The 18,492-nt window shown below is 42.9% G+C and overlaps 1 protein-coding gene across 1 annotated transcript in view; it reads left to right on the plus strand.

Annotated features, from left to right (window-relative positions):
* Nucleotides 1–17,453, plus strand: part of musk (muscle, skeletal, receptor tyrosine kinase) — a 183,997-nt gene extending 166,544 nt beyond the window's left edge. The window contains exon 17 of the mRNA XM_048525285.2: nt 11,861–17,453. Within this exon, the coding sequence (XP_048381242.1) occupies nt 11,861–12,543 (683 nt within the window). The 3' untranslated portion in view covers nt 12,544–17,453. The remainder of the gene's footprint in view (nt 1–11,860) is intronic.
* The last annotated feature ends 1,039 nt before the right edge of the window (nt 17,454–18,492 follow it).

Consider the following 18,492-nt stretch of genomic DNA (forward strand, 5'->3'; position numbering starts at 1 on the left):
ACCATTTCCAAAGATGCTGTTCCTTTTCTCGTAAATATGCAGAGGGGAAAAAAAACAACAAAATTAGTATTTCTGCAACGGTGGGCAAAGCCCAAGCATTTGCTAGTGATGAGCTTAGTGCATATGGCTAATAAAAGCACTGTAGAGCCCAAAATAATTACAAATGATTTGAAAGGTAACATTTCACATGCTGTTAGTGTTGTCTGAAATGCTTCATTATAGCACAGAACTGTGACAGTGCCCTGAGTAATCTTTTGTGAGTTTAATCCACACCAGAACTGTGTCCCTGACCCCACGTCTATTGTTTTCAGTTTCAATCTGTTCTCTAAGGTGGCTGAAGCTGAAGAAGAGGCCCAGAAGGAATTCTCTCCCTGGTACCATGACACAGTGTGTGTGTGAGCATTCCAAAGCTGAGCATTCCACACATTTGAAGTGAGGAAAGATGGTTAGGGATCCAAACAGGCTGAATGGACTTACATTTCCACAGCACATTTCACGAACTGGGAACATCCCGAAGTGCTTTAAACTTTTGAAGTGTATTTTTTTCTAGGAAATGCAGCAGCTGATATGTGCACAGCAAGATCCCACAAACAGTAACCTGACAATGACCAGATAATCCTGTTTATTTAAACAACATTGGTTGAGCAATTAATATGGCCAAACAGCAGAAAGACCTCCCCTGGTCTTTGGTTAGCTTCATGGGTTCTTTACATGATGATAGGCAGGAAATTGGGATTAGCAGCTTGTTGGAAAGGCGGGTTATTAAGTAGACAATGTAGATCTTCAGGGTGATGTTGAAAGCTTTATTACTTGAGGACTCAAACAGCAATCTGTGATTCCACAAGATGACAATTTGAAACCATTTTGTTTGACACTTATTTTGGTGGTTAACTGTTCTATAAGGTTGTATTAGTTGCTACAGTCACACATTTCAAAATTTAAATCCCACACAGTAATAATGGCTGGAGATTCTCATCAGTGTTTGTGAAGTTTATAAAATGGGATTTTTGAGGATCAAAGTTGGGAGTTGCTAAACATTTAAACTGCCAACAACTTCAGGAAAATTCCTGTCAATACAGCACATCTGGTTTTGTTTGTTTTTAATCCTGCCCTATCTTTGTACTGTAACAAAAAAAAAGCAGAATCATGCAGTAACAGACTAGGCCAATCAAAAAAGAGAAACATAAGAGGGAGAAGGAGATCCCGGTGTCAGCTGTAGAAATTGTCATATTGCCCTGAAAGAGCCTCATTTTATCATCTCATCTGAACGAAGACACAGTGTAGCTGTCCTTCAGTATCAGCCTGGGCAGGGCTAGGTTTAGGGTTGGGATTAGGATTAGGTTAGGGTTAGTGTTTGGCAGTGTCCTCAATTCTCTGGAAGGGAAGAGAGAACTACGCACTCTGCCATGAATAGAGTACAGTACCAAGAGTGCAATGATCTCTATGTGATTTTCTTCAATGCACTCCAATCTGGTGATTCTCTGCATCCAAAGATCAGAACAGGAAAACCTACCCACCTGGCTCTTATTTGAAAAGCATGTGAAGCTCAATCAAATTGCAGCCCTTCCCATTCCAGTTTTCCTTAAGCTTTATCCAAGAACTAACATAGTTTATTCCTGGCTTTCCTCTCCTGAGGAATCCTGAAACAATGGCAAAGCAGACCATGAAAGAGGGCGTCTGGCTTGAATTGGAATTGAGTGAAAAGTAGTAAAAGGTAGGCCACTTTCAGGGACCACCATCTTATGCTGCAAGAATACCAAAAGAAATTGGACCTGACTACCTGAGATAATCTTCTGCTGATCATATATTAGTGCATCTGTTTAAGGAAGAGGTAGTTAGATTGCCTGGAAGAGTTGTTGGCCCTATTCTACCCCTCAGCTTTCTTAAGCATTGAGGTGGCCTGACGAACAAGTATCACCTCGAAAGGTTTTGCTGTGAAGCCAGAAGAGGTGGTTGACATGAACTTTGAAATTGGTACAAAGTGCACTTCGAAGCCAGTGAACGGTTCGAGTAAATAGCAGCAAAGTTTGCAACTACTCTACAGCTAAGCCAGCACCTGTGGAGGGAACAGAGTTAACGGGCTTAGAACATTCACTTTGGGTAAGGGCCAGTGACATTGGGAAGGTCAGGATTGAAATCTTGGAAAGGGCATTTGAGAATCTGCCAATATTCATGGTGCACACTAGAGCAGGAGAGGAGGAAGAGACAAGATCTGGGAAGGGCTTTGGTGATAAGTCTAACAAAAAGAGAAGAAGCAGCCTAAAACAATAAGCTGAAGAGTATACAAAGGAAACTTCCCTTAGAGTTGGAAAGGCAATTAAAAATGATAAAAAATCAGAAAAATAGATGAGAAAAAGTACTGAAGTATGCCTCGCCCAGAGTTACATTATGGATATGCAATTGTGTAAAGCATTAGGAATTAGTATTAGGGAACTAGAAGCAAGTTCTGATGGCCTGCCACATTACTCCTGACCTCAGTTTTTCAGTATTAATATTGAGGGAGAGTAAAGGCAAACTAGTAAAGTCTAAACCTGCCCTTATATGATCTTTATTCTTAGCAACAGAAAACCTTTTTTTTGTTTCTCTTACATTGGAGCAGGCAAAAGGGAGCTAACCTCATCTGAATGTTACATTGGCACACAAGGGAATATGTCTACTGACTGCACCTTGTAGCTCCTACAGACAAGGAGAGCAGGCAATGATGGTTTTCCTAAGGACTGTGATAGGTCATTCATTACAAAGGACAGAAAATACTTGCCTTGGAAATATTCCGATCCTGTTCATTCTTAGCGCTCTCACTAGCCTGGGCTAGATTATAATAGAGTAATACAGAAGTAGGCCATTCTGTTATTATGCTTGACCTGGCTGTTTGTACAATAATACAATTACTCCCATGTCCTCTTGCTCTTTTGCCAAGGCTCTGCATTTTTACTCCCCCTATCTGACTTCCTCTCTTGAAAATTACCATTGATTCTGCTTCCACCATCCTGTCACAGTACAAAGCCCTGATACCAATTTAACATTTTTAAACAAATTCTCATATCCTCTTTGGTTCATTTTGTCAATTGTGTTTGTCCCGGAAATCTACAACAAACTGACATTAATGTGAGGGTTGACTGTAAGAAGTTCATTTTGAAATCGGTTCCAGTTTGATTTTGTCTTGCACTTTGCTCAATGAACATAGATCTTCACATGGTGGAAATTTCACTCCTTTAAACAGCCCCAAGTAGAACTTGTCAACTGGAAGATGAATATATTCAAATTTCAGTAGCCATGACATTTCATGAGATAAACAAGACAAGATACTTAGGCAGCAGTTGCCGTGTGAAATGGTGAGCTACAGGAATATTTTTCCATGTCCCATTCCAGGGCGCCAGTTGCTCCCAGGCTCACATGTTCTCAAACCACAAGTGAAAGGCAGAGTGCCTCCCTCTTTCCAAAGAACTCTTATTAATCAACTGGGACTTCAAACCAGATAATCCATTGGTGAACTCACCGAATGAGAAAATGACCACTTGAGGTTAGTATGACTGGGTCCGCAACCTGTGTCAGCTGAGGGTTGCCTCTAGGGTCAAATGTATTCCTGAACATTTCATCATCTAGCTTGTCACTTCCAACTGGACATTTCCAGACTCCCATCAGCAGTTGCCTTTAGGATGCCCCTACTTCCTATGACAACTAGAAAGCACAGTAAATCCTCCTCACCAATAGATTAGATGCATCTTGATTGTCAGTAAAAACACCTTGCCTCTACAACCCCGATATTTTTGTAACTAATAACCAGGTGTTTGAAAACTGTGACAAAAATTAACCTTAAATTGTTTGATGCCACAGCTATAATTGTTTTTCCAGGGATTTCTCGCAGACATCAATCCTTCACTTCCTGGAGATCTCACGACAAATCTGGACAGTTGGGTAACATTTTTGAGAGACAGGGAGATCATTGGAGAAAAGAAAGCGGGCCCCAAATAGGTTTAAATGGTTTAGTTTCTATCATTTGAGGAGATTGGAGCTGCGTATTAGCCATAACCTGAAAATAGACTATTTGTTCCCAAGGTTTCTGTTTTGTTCTACTGGTGACAATGATGTGCTGCCAAGCAACATTGAAACAACACATGGTGATTTATCTGGCAATAAGCGTAGATAATCCCTTAGCTACACATGCATCTAAATACAATCACATTACAATACATCCAGCAAACCAAGGGAGGCCTTTAAAAAGAACAGTATCTTCCATTTTTTTAAAATGACTGATTATGTGTCTTATCAACAAGCTACAAATAGCTGTAGTGAATGCTAGCAATGCCAAGCTGTTTTGCCTTTATTTTTCCATTAGCTCAAACTGGACCCAGACTCTAAGGTCTCATTTACAGCCCAACAAAGATCATTTCCTCCGGGGTTACACTGAGAGTTGCCTCCTTCCAGTTTATGAGTTGACAGTTATTGAATCGCTTACTGAGATGTGAGTTAGCTATGAAATCTGAGTCACTACGTGGTGTTAGAGATAATGGGAACTGCAGATGCTGGAGAATCCAAGATAACAAAGTGTGTAGCTGGATGAACACAGCAGGCCCAGCAGCATCTCAGGAGCACAAAAGCTGACGTTTCGGGCCTAGACCCTTCATCAGAGAGGGGGATGGGGTGAGGGTTCTGGAATAAATAGGGAGAGAGGGGGAGGCGGACCGAAGATGGAGAGAAAAGAAGATAGGTGAGGGAGAGTATAGGTGGGGAGGTGGGGAGGGGATAGGTCAGTCCAGGGAAGGCGGACAGGTCAAGGAGGTGGGATGAGGTTAGTAGGTAGGAGATGGAGGTGCGGCTTGAGGTGGGAGGAAGGGATGGGTGAGAGGAAGAACAGGTTAGTGAGGCAGAGACAGGTTGGACTGGTTTTGGGATGCAGTGGGTGAGGGGAAGAGCTGGGCTGGTTGTGTGGTGCAGTGGGGGGAGGGAACGAACTGGGCTGGTTTTGGGATGCGGTGGGGGAAGGGGAGATTTTGAAGCTGGTGAAGTCCACATTGATACCATTGGGCTGCAGGGTTCCCAAGCGGAATATGAGTTGCTGTTCTTGCAATCTTCGGGTGGCATTATTGTGGCACTGCAGGAGGCCCATGATGGACATGTCATCTAAAGAATGGGAGGGGGAGTGGAAATGGTTTGCGACTGGGAGGTGCAGTTGTTTATTGTGAACCGAGCGGAGATGTTCTTCAAAGCGGTCCCCAAGCCTCCGCTTGGTTTCCCCAATGTGGAGGAAGCCACACCGGGTACAATGGATGCAGTATACCACATTGGCAGATGTGCAGGTGAACCTCTGCTTAATATTGAAAGTCATCTTGGGGCCTGGGATAGGGGTGAGGGGGGAGGTGTTGGGGCAAGTGTAGCATTTCCTGCGGTTGCAGGGGAAGGTGCCGGGTGTGGTGGGGTTGGAGGGGAGCGTGGAGCGAACAAGGGAGTCACGGAGAGAGTGGTCTCTCCGGAAAGCAGACAAGGGTGGGGATGGAAAAATGTCTTGGGTGGTGGGGTCGGATTGTAGATGGCGGAAGTGTCGGAAGATGATGCGTTGTATCCGGAGGTTGGTGGGGTGGTGTGTGAGAATGAGGGGAATCCTCTTTGGGCGGTTGTGGCGGGGGCGAGCGGTGAGGGATGTGTTGCGGAAAATGCGGGAGACACGGTGTAGGGCGTTCTCGACCACTATGGGGGGAAAGTTGCGGTCCTTGAAGAACTTGGACATCTGGGATGTGCGGGAGTGGAATGCCTCATCGTGGGAGCAGATGCGGCAGAGGCGGAGGAATTGGGAATAGGGGATGGAATTTTTGCAAGCGGGTGGGTGGGAGGAGGTGTATTCTAGGTAGCTGTGGGAGTCGGTGGGCTTGAAATGGACATCAGTTACAAGCTGGTTGCCTGAGATGGAGACTGAGAGATCCAGGAAGGTGAGGGATGTGCTGGAGATGGCCCAGGTGAACTGAAGGTTGGGGTGGAATGTTTTGGTGAAGTGGATGAACTGTTCGAGCTCCTCTGGGGAACAAGAGGCGGCGCCGATACAGTCATCAATGTACCGGAGGAAGAGGTGGGGTTTGGGGCCTGTGTAGGTGCGGAAGAGGGACTGTTCCACGTAACCTACAAAGAGGCAGGCATAGCTGGGGCCCATGCGGGTGCCCATGGCCACCCCCTTAGTCTGTAGGAAGTGGGAAGAATCAAAAGAGAAGTTGTTGAGGTTGAGGACGAGTTGTTGTGAACCAGTGGATATACTTGCCTGCCTAAGCCAGAAAAATGTGTGTTCAGATCCCACTCTGGAGACATGAGCCCCTGACCTAAATGATTGCTTCTTGTAATAATTGAAGGAGTGCTGCAGTACTGAGAGTGTGGGTTTCAAGATTAGACTCTAAACTGACACACAGGCTGCTCCCTCAGGTGAATATGAAATATCCTGTGACATTATTTTTGAAGCAATGTAGGGGAGTGCTTGGTGGCCCAATATGGATTTCCTTTTATAACAGCCTACCACAGACAATCTGGTCATTTATTTCATCGTTGTTTTGGAAGACCTTGCCGCATGGAAATTGGCTTCTGTGCTTCTTATATAGCCGGAGTGTCTCCTGAAGTCCATGGGCTGGAAAGTGCTTTGCGACATCCCATAGTTGTGAAAGGCTCTTTCACATGGGCCGAAGCCGTTGCAGGCAAGACCAGCATTCATTGTTCATCCCTATTTGCCCTTGAACTGAGTGGCCAGCTAGCCCATTCAAAGAGCAGTTAAGTGTCAAATACATTGTTGATAATTTGGAGCCACATGCATTCCACATAAGGATAGCAGGTTTCCTTTTTGAATGGCCATTGGTGAACCAAAAGGGGTTTTACAAGAATGGTTGGTCTAGGCCCGAAACGTCAGCTTTTGTGCTCCTGAGATGCTGCTTGGCCTGCTGTGTTCATCCAGCTCCACACTTTGTTATCCCATGATGTTTTTTGTTTTTGTTTTTAACTGCAAAGCGCTGCCATTAGTGGTCAGCACTGTTGTCTCGCAGTACCAGTCAATTGGCTTCAATTCCATCCTCGGGCGATTGTCTGTGCGGAGTTTGCACACTGTCCCCGTGTCTGCTTGGGTTTCCTCCAGGTGCTCCGGTTTCCTCCCACAGTCCAAAGATGTGCAGGCTTGGTGGATCGGCCATGCTAAATTACCCATAGTGTTCAGGGATATGCAGGTTAGGTGGGTTAGCCATGGGAAATGCAGGATTACGGGATAGGGTCTGATCTGGGCGGTGGGGGGGATGATCTGCGGAAGGTCAGTGGGCTGGATTGCCTTTGTCTGTACTGCAGCGATTCTGTGATCTTAACCACGCATGCAGCCAATTGAATGGTTACATGCAAAGCGGATACAGGCAACACAAACCATCAAAGGGTGAGGGAAAGCTAGGGACAGCGAGAAATAGCCAAATCAAAATGCAATCAGAGGGGGAGATAAAGTACTATATTCACAGCAGTGCCCATCTCTCTCTGAAGGCATAGAGAGGATTGGTGCATCCACTTTGAAGCCACCCAGGCATCAATGTATCCACAGCAGAGGGCAAAGAGTCGGCAGAAATTACCCCCTCCACAGCCCGCAATGGGTATATTCCAGATTTGTTAATTGGATTAAAATGCCATCAATTGCCGTGATGACATTTGATCCCAAATCTCCAGAGCATTAGCCTGGGCTTCTGGATTACCAGTTTGAGACATTATCACCATCTCCAATGAATGAACACAAGTTCCACTTTTCCTTTTGAATAAACCCAATGCAGCAAATGTACTTTCCAGCTGTTTCAATGCTCCCATGGGGACCATCTGCATTCTGAAAACTTACTCTGCAAAACCTGTTCACTGAACATAAGGACTAGGAGCAGATGTAGACAATTCAGCCTTTCAGGCCAGCTCTGCCATTTAATACGATCCTGGCTGATCTCGTCTCAGTCTCAACTTTTTTCTGTCCACTCCCAATAACCCTTCAACCCATTACTAATTAAAAATCTGTCTATCTCCTCCTTACTCAATGTCCCAGAATCCACTACAACCTGTGGCAGTGAATTCCACACATTCATGACCCTTTGAGAGAAGTAATTTCTTCTCATCTGTTTTATATCTACTATCGCAAAGCCTCAAACAATGATGTCTCGTTCTAGCTTGCCCAGTAAGAGGAAACATCCTTTCCGTGTCTACTTTGTCAATCACTTTTAGCATCTTATATACTTTAATTATATTGTCTCTCATTCTTCTAACCTCTAGAGAGTATAGGTCTTAATTGCTTAATATCTCGTCATACATCAAACCCCTCATTATCTGGAATCAATCTAGTGAACCTCCTCTGAACTGCCTCCAATGTAACCGTACCCCTTCTCAAAGAAGAGGACCAAATCAGTATGTAATACTTCAGAAGCGATATACAGTTGCAGCAAAACTTCCCTAATTTGGTACACTATTCCTTTTGCAATAAATGCCAAAATTTCATTTGTCTTCCTTTTTACCTACATGCTAGTTTTCAGTGATTCATGCACAAGAACACCTAGATCCCTCTGCACTGAAGCACTCTGAAGATTTTTTTTCCATTTAAATAAGTTGCCTTTCTATTCTCACCACTGGAATGGATTACCTCACACTTACTCTCATTAATCTCCATCTGCCAGATTTTGACACATTCACCTCACCTATGTACATTCACTGGCAAGTTTCTTAGCTCTAAATTGCAACTCACTAATCACTAATTTGAGTGTCATCTGCAATTTTGTCTGCAGTCCTTTCTGTCCCTGTGTCCAAGTGATTATAAATAACAGAGACCAAGGATTGAACACTGTGACACCCCACTAGATACGTCTTGAAACAGGGTCGGCATAGTTCAGTTGGCAAGACAAAGGTTTGCGAAGCAGTGTGATGCTGACAGTGTGGATTCAGTTTTCTCACCACCATGAAGGACTTTTTTTCTTGAACTCTCCCCTCATCTGAGGTATGGTGGCCCTCAGGTTAAATCACCACCAGTTGTCTCTCTGCAATGAGAGAGCAGCCCTGTGGTCTAATAAGACTATAGTTACTTGACATCATGCCAGCCAGAAAAAAAAGACCCATTTATGCTGACTCTCTGCGTTCTGTTAATTAGCCAATCCTCTGTGCAAGCTAATAAATTACCTCTAATTGGATGTGATCTTACTTTGTGAATTACCCTTTTGTGCATGGACCACTCACCTGAGTTTTCCTCCACAATCCCACCCCAGGTTAGGTTGGCTGTTAGTGCAATACACAGTGACATTAGCTCTTATGACCTCCCTCAGCGTTTCCATTCCCATATTTACTTCTCGTTCATCTCCTGCCAACTCCTCGTTCAGCCAAGAAGTTCAGGGAATGTCCTTTCCATGCCCACATTACAAAAACAAAGAAGAGAATTTGTTTTCATATAACCTAGTGAACGCAGTAGAATGTCCTAAGGCCTTTTACAAGAGCAAGACTGAATAAAATTTGACATTGAGCCTCAAAAGGAGGTATCAACACAAGTGTTAAAAAAAAGCTTGGTCAAAGACATTTCAAATAGTGTCTAAAGAAAACAGAGAGTTTCAGGAGGGAATTCCAGACCTTGGGCCTTGGCAGCTGAAGGATTAACCACCAAATGTGGAAATGCCACCATTCAAATCAGATGCAATACCTATACCCAATTTGCTCTCTTGGATGCTTCCAAAAGATCCCAAGAGCAGTGAAGTGGTCCCTGATGTTGTGAGTCAATATCCATCCCTCAGGCAAAAGTTCCATGTATTCCAGTTTTCTGACAGTCTGTACTCTTGTTGCATTCCCAATTCTGACAATTCTAAAATATGGCCCTGGCTTATAATAACCTGAATATATACTTTAATGATGTTGACCCTATTTGCTGATGGGATGTGGGTGTCACTCGCTTTATTGCCATTCACTAGTTGCCCAAAGGGTAGTTAAAAGTCAGTTGCGTTGCTGTGGGTCTGGAGTCACGGGTAGGCCAGACCAGGTGAGGATGCAGATTTTGTGGCCCAAAAGGATATATGTGAAGTAGATAGGTTTTTATGACAATCAACAGCGGTTACAAGGCGACCATTAGGTTAGCTTTGTATTCTAGATTGATATTGGATTCAAATTTCACCATCTGCCCATTGAGGTGTTCAATCTCTAACCCAAGAACATCAATCTGATGGTCTGGATTACAAGTTAGTGACATTACCATGATGTCAGCACTTCCCCATCCATGGACTGAGGAATAAACATTGGCGCAGGATGTTGGGGAGAGCTGTTTTGCTCAAGTATCATGGGATATATTACATACCCTGTGAGAGGACAGAGAGGGCCTCAATGTAATATCTCAGAAGAAAGACAGAAACTTGGAAAGTGTAGCTTTCCCTCAGTACTGCAGTGAGGTGTCAACCTGGATTTTTTGTGGAACTCACTGAAGGCTAACTTGAACCCTTTTTTTTACCTTGGGGAAGAGTATCACAATTTGAACTAAACTCCTGACAGTCTTCGGCACTCAATGCATAAGGAAGTTTCCCTGACTTCCTTAATGGGTTATTAGCCTTAGTCTTAGTCTTATTAGTCTTAGCCACATTGCTCTTGTTTTTGACTCTCCCCCAAAAGTAATCAACTATGTTTTACAAAACATTGTTTTTCAAGTTTAACAGCCCTTCCCATTAATGCCTAATGTAGCCCTTTCCAAAGCATTTTCATTCAACATGAAAAAGCATTAAGGACAAAATAATTGGAATACAGTGGGGTGCATTAATGTGAACCATCTGAAAAATTAACTTATGATACCAAGTTCAAATGCATGTGCTCAACAACAAATGGGATGTACTCAATTCCTGTAAGCATTTCTATTTATAGCCTGTGTTGCACAAGTGTTTTTCATCATAAAATGGATCATATAAATGACAAACAGAAGAGACAGCATTAGGACAAACAGAAGACTCAGGCCAGATCCAGTTGGATTCTGTCAGTGTATTCAGATATCTTTTAAAACTGGTCAATCTTCAGGTTTCAATTCAAAAAGGAAAGTTCATACAATACCAGACTAGGTTGTTCAGAAACCCCCCTACAAAATGAGGTCAAATTTCACATACTTACCAATCTGAAACCACCCTAACACCCAGCAAGCAAGAGACGGAAAGGGAGGCGCTCAGGATTAAATGTCTTTCCCCTCCAACCTCCCATTAAAATTAATTAATGGCTTTTCAATTTGGCCAACAATAAGAATAGCCAAGCAATAATATTATTTTTATATTAATCCATCATTTTGCTGAAGCTATTAGGAACACTGTTTGCAAAAATAAACATCAACGCAATCGTTTGTTTTCAGAAACCTGCTATCTTGAATGGTGGTCTTTTTTTGTTTCTTAGCACTGAATTAAAGTTTGGAATGGTGAGTCATCAAATATTGGAATAATTAGGAACATGTAGAAATAATCCAATATGCTCCACAACAGCAACATGAAACAAAATTAAACATTGAGCCACACGAGGAGACAAATGCACAAAAGCTCAGTTAAAGGGATATGGCTTAAAGGGTATTTTGAAGGAGCTAGTGAGATACAAAGACGTAGAGTCGGGTTTTCAAATCTTAGGCAGTTGAAAGCATAGTCTGCCAACAATGAGTGATTAAAAAACAAAAAAGGTGCAAGATTAGAATTGGAAGAGTGTAAAGAACATGGACTGTTTTAGAAAAATTGATGATAATTTTGAAATCAAAACATTGCCAAACGTAGACCAATGCAGATCAGTGAGCACAAAGGGTGATGTGAGAGTGAGACTTGTTAGAGGTTAGGAGAGGGGCAGCAGAGTTTACACAGCGGGTGCCTTCATGATAACTGAGATTCCTGATCTCTCTCGACAGGAGTGTGTGCTGTCGGAAAGCCAATGTGTCTGCTCTTTGAGTACATGGCTTTCGGAGACCTGAACGAGTTCCTACGCACGAGGTCAGCCGCCAACATCCGCACCTTAAGTCAGGCCAGTTTCTCACAGCGGAGTATTGGCTCGGGCATGGATCTGACCCCCCTCAGCTGCGCAGACCAGCTCAACATTGCCAAGCAGATCTCAGCTGGCATGACTTACTTGTCCGAGCGCAAGTTCGTCCACCGGGACCTGGCCACGCGCAACTGTTTGGTGGGAGAGAACCTGGTGGTGAAGATTGCTGACTTCGGACTCTCTAGGAATATCTACTCTGCGGACTATTACAAAGCTAATGAGAATGATGCCATCCCCATCAGGTGGATGCCACCTGAATCTATTTTCTTCAATCGTTACACGACCGAATCTGACGTCTGGGCTTATGGCGTGGTCCTTTGGGAAATCTTCTCTTCTGGCATGCAACCCTACTACGGCATGGCTCACGAGGAGGTGATTTACTACGTCCGAGATGGGAACATCCTGTCGTGCCCTGAGAACTGCCCGCCAGAGCTGTACAATTTGATGCGTCTCTGCTGGAGTAACATGCCATCCGACCGGCCGAGCTTTGCAAGCATCCATCGCATTCTGGAGCGCATGCACAAGAGAATGACAGTCATGGTGCCTGTCTAATCCCCTTCTAACTCTCTATCACTCCATGTCCTGGACTCCGTATGAGAATGGTGAGCATTGCGTTGACTGGCTTGGCTGCCATGGACAACAGAAGTGGAGACACAATGTGCCACCAGAACACACAGGAGCCAACATTTAGGCCACTGCAGAACTCTCCCTTTCTGAATCTTGTGTTTTATGTAGCGTTTTAAAGACACCAGCCCTCATGTCCTTTATTCAGGAGTTACAGTATGATTTTGTATACGTGATGTATGACAGCATATTGCGAGGGTTTCTGATAGAATAGATAAGGGGAAACTGTTTCCACCAGCGTTGGGTCAGTGACCTGTGGTCATAAATTCAAGATAATTTATTTGATCCTTGCATGGGATGTGGGTCTGACTGGCAAAATCAGCATTTGCTAGGCACTCCTCATTGCCCTCGAACAAGAGTTGCTTATTGAGCCATTTCAGAGCAGAGCAGAGGCAAATCATATTTCTATGGGTGCGAATACAGATGTAGGCCAGGCCGGGCAAGGATAACAGACTTCCTTCCCCAAAGGACATTGGCGAATCAAATGGGCTTTTACAGCAATTAACAAGGGTTATATGGTCGCCATTTTGCAAAGCAGAATCAGCAGGACAATATGAGATAACAAGGTGTATAGCTGGATGAACACAGCAGGCCAAGCACCATTAGAGGAGCAGGAAAGCTGACGTTTCGGGTTATCTCACATTCTCCAGTGTCAGCAGTTCCTACTATCTCTGTAACAGCAGGAAAATAGTTCATTTTAAATCGCAGTGATTTGTTATTGCAGCACCTGAAAAGATGATGGAAACAGATTCTACAGTCACTCTCAGAATGGAATTGACTCTTTGGGGAAAAAGGAGAATTTGTCAGGACTTGGAGAGACAGCAGTAGTAGGGGGACAGCAATGGGAGGAATTGGAGAGCTTTCTGGAGCGCTTTCCACAGAACCAGTAAAAGTTTGATGGGCTGAATCACCTCCATCTGTTCTGATGGCTCTATTACCAAGACAGACTTTAACACAAAGCAGAATTATTTCAATCACTGACTACTGATGAGGTATTTTTTCTTTAAATTCATGCTGCACTGGTAGTTTATCTTCTTGAGGAATAAGTATTGTAGAGAGATAGCAGATGAATTTCAATAGCCACCACTGAAAACCTGAGTCCATCAACAGAGAGGAGGCCCAATCCTCATATTTGTAAGTAACTGCCGAGCAGAGATACATGCTGCTGAAAGGTTTGCTTTATTGAGTAAATTAGTGCAATGGATATGTCACACTGAAATTTTGGCTTAACTATCACGCAGAGGGAGGCACTTTACCAATGTTGTGAATAATGGTGAAAAATGCAGCGACGTTGTACACTTTTCACTGTAATCTTGTACCCCATACTTGAGTACACACGACAATAAACCCTAAATCTAAATCTAAATCCCCACAGCGTGGTTCCAACGGAGTTGGCCAGAGATTCATCGAAACACTGCAGATAACAGCCGTTGAGCTAACTATTGAACTATTTAACTAGGCTGGACTGCCCTGTACTCGAACAAATTGTAACTGAGTAAGAATTTGTTCTGAGGAGCCTTGTTTTGAGGTGAGCTCCTAGATCCTTTCCTTCGCACTGTGCACTTCAGTACTGCCTCTCCAAAGCCGTCTTTCAAATCTGCTGGTGATTTTCAGATTCTGGTGTACTGAGTTAGGTATGCCCGCAATCCTTCATGGATCGTACAAACTGAACCTTTTTGTCTACAGCCAGAGCATTTTCATAAGAAAGAATAGGCATAATGCAACACACAACTCTTCAGATTTACCTATTGTTTAGCAGCGCTTGTTCTTTCTTGTCTTCTTTAAGTGCAATCTGATGGAAATTTCATGCTCACAATGAAGTGTTGTCAACACAAAAGAGAGCTTGGAATTTGAGAAAAATCAAAAACAAAACCCACAACTCAACAGTCCCCATTGATTCCAGCCATGAATAGTTGTTCATCTTTGTGGGCACTACAATTAGCATGAAAACCCACTCTCACATCAAAATCTCTCAAGGCTGTTACAGAGCAGGGCATTTGGGTGAATGTCAGAACATTTTCTACAGATGGTGCAGTTGCAGTAAACTTAATTAGTACTGGAAGGGCTGAGTCCCAACTCTTAGTTAAACTTCAACCACTAAAAAGGCATAGTCAATGAACAAAATGAAACTATAAGTTTGACAATGTGTATTCACATTATTGGCACACATTAGACAGATGCCTGTGTCATTTTCGTGAATGCCATTGTGATACTCTGCTTTCCAGCTATCTTGAAACACATTGGAGAGATAATGCATGCACCAGGGTAACTTCACGTTTTTAATTAGACTGGTGCACAATGATGTACTGTGTCAGATACAAATTACATTATTTTTAACCAAATATCCTCTAATATACAGCACCGATTATGTAAGGGTTCCTTTGGTCCCATCCATAACCCCTTGCTACAAGTTGTCTAAGAGACAGTAATGAATATCATGTTTATTTCCAGAGTTTAGATTTCTTTTCCTGTTATACATTATCAACTTAAAGTTTTTGAGAAGATTTGTAGCTCAGGTTGTGGATGAGGTTGCAGACTTGCTTGCTGAACTGGTGTGTTTGGTTGCAAACGTTTCATCATTCTGCTGGGTAACAACATCAGTGCGCCTCTGGTGAAGCATTGGTTTTCTCATCCGCTTGCTATTTGTGTTCCTCAGTTTGCTGGGGTCGTTGGCATTACTTCTGGTTATGTATTTCAGTGGTTTGTATCACGGGTCCAGTTCAAAGTGTTTGTTGATGGAGTTCCGGTTTGAACGCCAGGCCTCCAGAAATTCCCTGGCATATCTGTTTGGATTGTGCGATTATGGGTGTGTTGTCCCAGTCAAATTTGTGTCCTTCTTTGTCTGTGTCCCGCAACCCGGAATTGTGCAAAGTTTTTAAAGGAATGGATATCCCAAATGCACAATCTGCCGTTACCTCCACAACAGACCACAACAAGAAAACACATCACAGCCAGGCACACTAGTCACCCTATGTACATCAGGGACATATGAGAGATGACCACAAGACTGCTCAGACCCCTTAGGTATCAGGGTAGCCCACAAACCAACAACCACCCTGTGACAGCTACTGACGAATGTAAAGGACCTCATGCCCACAACCAATAAAACTAAAATAATATACAAAATACCAAGCAAACCACTGAGAAATAGAACCGGAAATAATGCCAGCCATCCCAGCAAACAGAGGCATATAAATAACAAACGGGACAGAACACCAACTCTTCACCGCAGGCACACTGACAATGTTACCCAGCAGGGTGATGTTTGCAACTGAACACACCAGCTCAGCGAGCAAGTCTAAAACCTCACACATTAGCAATCTTTCCTCTTAAAATGTCTGTGTATTTTGACTCCATTGCTGCTGGTCTAAATGCAGGTGTTTGGCTGGGGAGGTTAACCCACTTGAAGACCATACCACTGTAAGGGGCTCAGGTTGACTTTTTTTTGCCGAGAATTTGTAACAATCTACCACTCTCTGCATTATTGAGGGAGGGATAATTATGCTTTCATTGGGAGGCATTAATGGAATTTTGATCATGAACTTTATACTACGGGCTCTTTTTAAAGAGACTCTGTAAATGTTGCTCTAAACACGATTTGCTTGCTGTAATTCAAGCCCGCCTCCAGTGTTTTCACCAATACATTGATGCCAATAGATACTGTATTAAAGCAGCACACCAATTTTCAATTGTGTGTATTACCATGCATTCGCTGTATATTGAAAGGTTAACATGTGTCTTGTAACTTGAACTGGCAACATATGTTCGTGAGTCAGGGCATATGATTCTGTGAATACACCAGCAACAATGGAACAGAATAAGAATATCGAGACAAACTAATCTATCCTATAAAATTCAGCCCAAACTTAGTTGAATCACAGCTCAGTGAGACTCACACATTTCTCACCATAAATCCAGCATGGGCATCATTCTGGGTTAGAGTGCTCAGACTGCTACAGCATTTTAAAACATATCTTACTTCAATCTAAATGTTTTATAAACACAAGAATCCTGTCTTCCAAATGCCTTAAGCAATTTCATTTCTAACTACTGAGCACACTTCCAGTCAGGCGGGAGCCAGGCAATGTAAATCTGCTATTGCTGGCCGATATCCAAATTGTAGCTCTCAGTGTCAGACCAGTCTCAACTGTAGTGTAAATGCACCCTTAGTACAAAATAAATCCACCTCATAGAACCATGACTACAAAACCATCTGCCCTTCTCATGTCTGGAAGGCTGAGGAAACATAGGCGTGTGTTGTCATTTATTGCAGAGCAGGGTTGGTAGCTGGTGCAAAACTCAGTGCTGACTATAAGCTGAGGCAATGGACATAGGACAAGGACAGAAATCTTAGGATGCGTCCTGCTGTACAAAAGCATTCTCCGGTTCTGCTTGGTTTTTGTTCCTACAGCATTGGATTCCATTTGCTGCCTCCATGTTTAAATCAGTTCACTCAAAGTTACACTTTGTGTGACCATTTAAAATACTGCAGTATGCCACTGAATGATTTGTTATTGCCAGAGTGCTTGAATTATCTGAAATAACCATTCAACAGCGTTAATGTAAATTTTTATAGTGATACAACCATTAAATACTGTTTCTAGTGATACTAAACAGGATAGGAGCAGGACCCACTAATTGAACTCAACTGCAAACTATTCTAGATGAATGCAGTTGTTAGAATTTATATGTTCCTTTATAACTCAATCATGAAATCCTTCTGTCCCACGTTGACTTCAAGGTATTTCTTCAAATGACTGTAAAGATTTCTTCATTGCAGTTCTTTATAACAAATCCTTTCTGTCTTTTGCATCATTGCAAAATCATTCAAAAACTGTTTTGCCAAAATAAACTTCGTGATTTAAATTAATTAATCCCTGGATATCTTATTCTTGAAATGACAGAGTTGCTATTAGCATTGAAAGAGGCCATTTGGACCGTTGTGCCTGCACTAGCTCTCCCACAAACACTATGACTTGGTGTCATTTGTCTGCGTTTTTCCAAACCCTTACACTTTTTTATTCTAGTAATATCTAATGCCTCAATTGAAACTGCCACTATCGCAAGTTGGTTAGACATGGTTTTCCCTTTAGACATTCATTCTGATTCTTCTGAACTAGCCTACCATTTGCTATATGACAACTAATTCTATTCCAAACAATTGATTTGAGGATCTCCAAACAATTAGCTCAGTTATACAGCATGGTCTGTAATTGTTGAGTTTATCTTTGCAGTTCTTTTTTGAAAATGGGAATAATGTTTGGAATTCTTTACTTCTCCAGTCTCTCCTCTGAGTCTCAGGAAGACTGAATGCTTACGGTAAATGGCCTTATGATTTGAACTCTTACTTCCTTTTCCTTTAAAATCCTTGGATGCATCTCTTCTTGTCCCAATGCCTTGGAAAATTTATATATTGATTGCCTATCCAGCACTTGCTACTTTGCCATGTTGGATTCTCCTAGTAAAAAGCATCCTCCTCTATCACCAAAACCTGGGTAGTTAAAAGGGTTAGACATTGAATAGATCTAGCAACTCGAGCCTGGGCATCCACAAGGTGCTTGGGCTATTAGCGGCAGCAGAATTGCAGTCCCAACACAATGTTCGACCTCATGGCCTGGCATATCTCCAACTCTGCCCATTACCATCAGGCCAAAAGATCAACCCTGCTTTAATGAAGAATATAGGAGGACAAGCCAGGAGCAGGACCATGCATTTCGAAACAAGAGATGCCAATCTAGTGAAGCTACAATACAGAACTATTTATAAGTTACACAACAAGTAATACACAAGGCCAGGCAGTTCTACAACCAACAGATCAGATCTACATCCTGCAGAACTGCCACATGCAAGTGTTGAGTGATGATCCATCTCAAACTC

The sequence above is a fragment of the Stegostoma tigrinum genome, chromosome 3 (genome assembly GCF_030684315.1).
Source record: "Stegostoma tigrinum isolate sSteTig4 chromosome 3, sSteTig4.hap1, whole genome shotgun sequence".
NCBI lineage: Eukaryota > Metazoa > Chordata > Chondrichthyes > Orectolobiformes > Stegostomatidae > Stegostoma > Stegostoma tigrinum.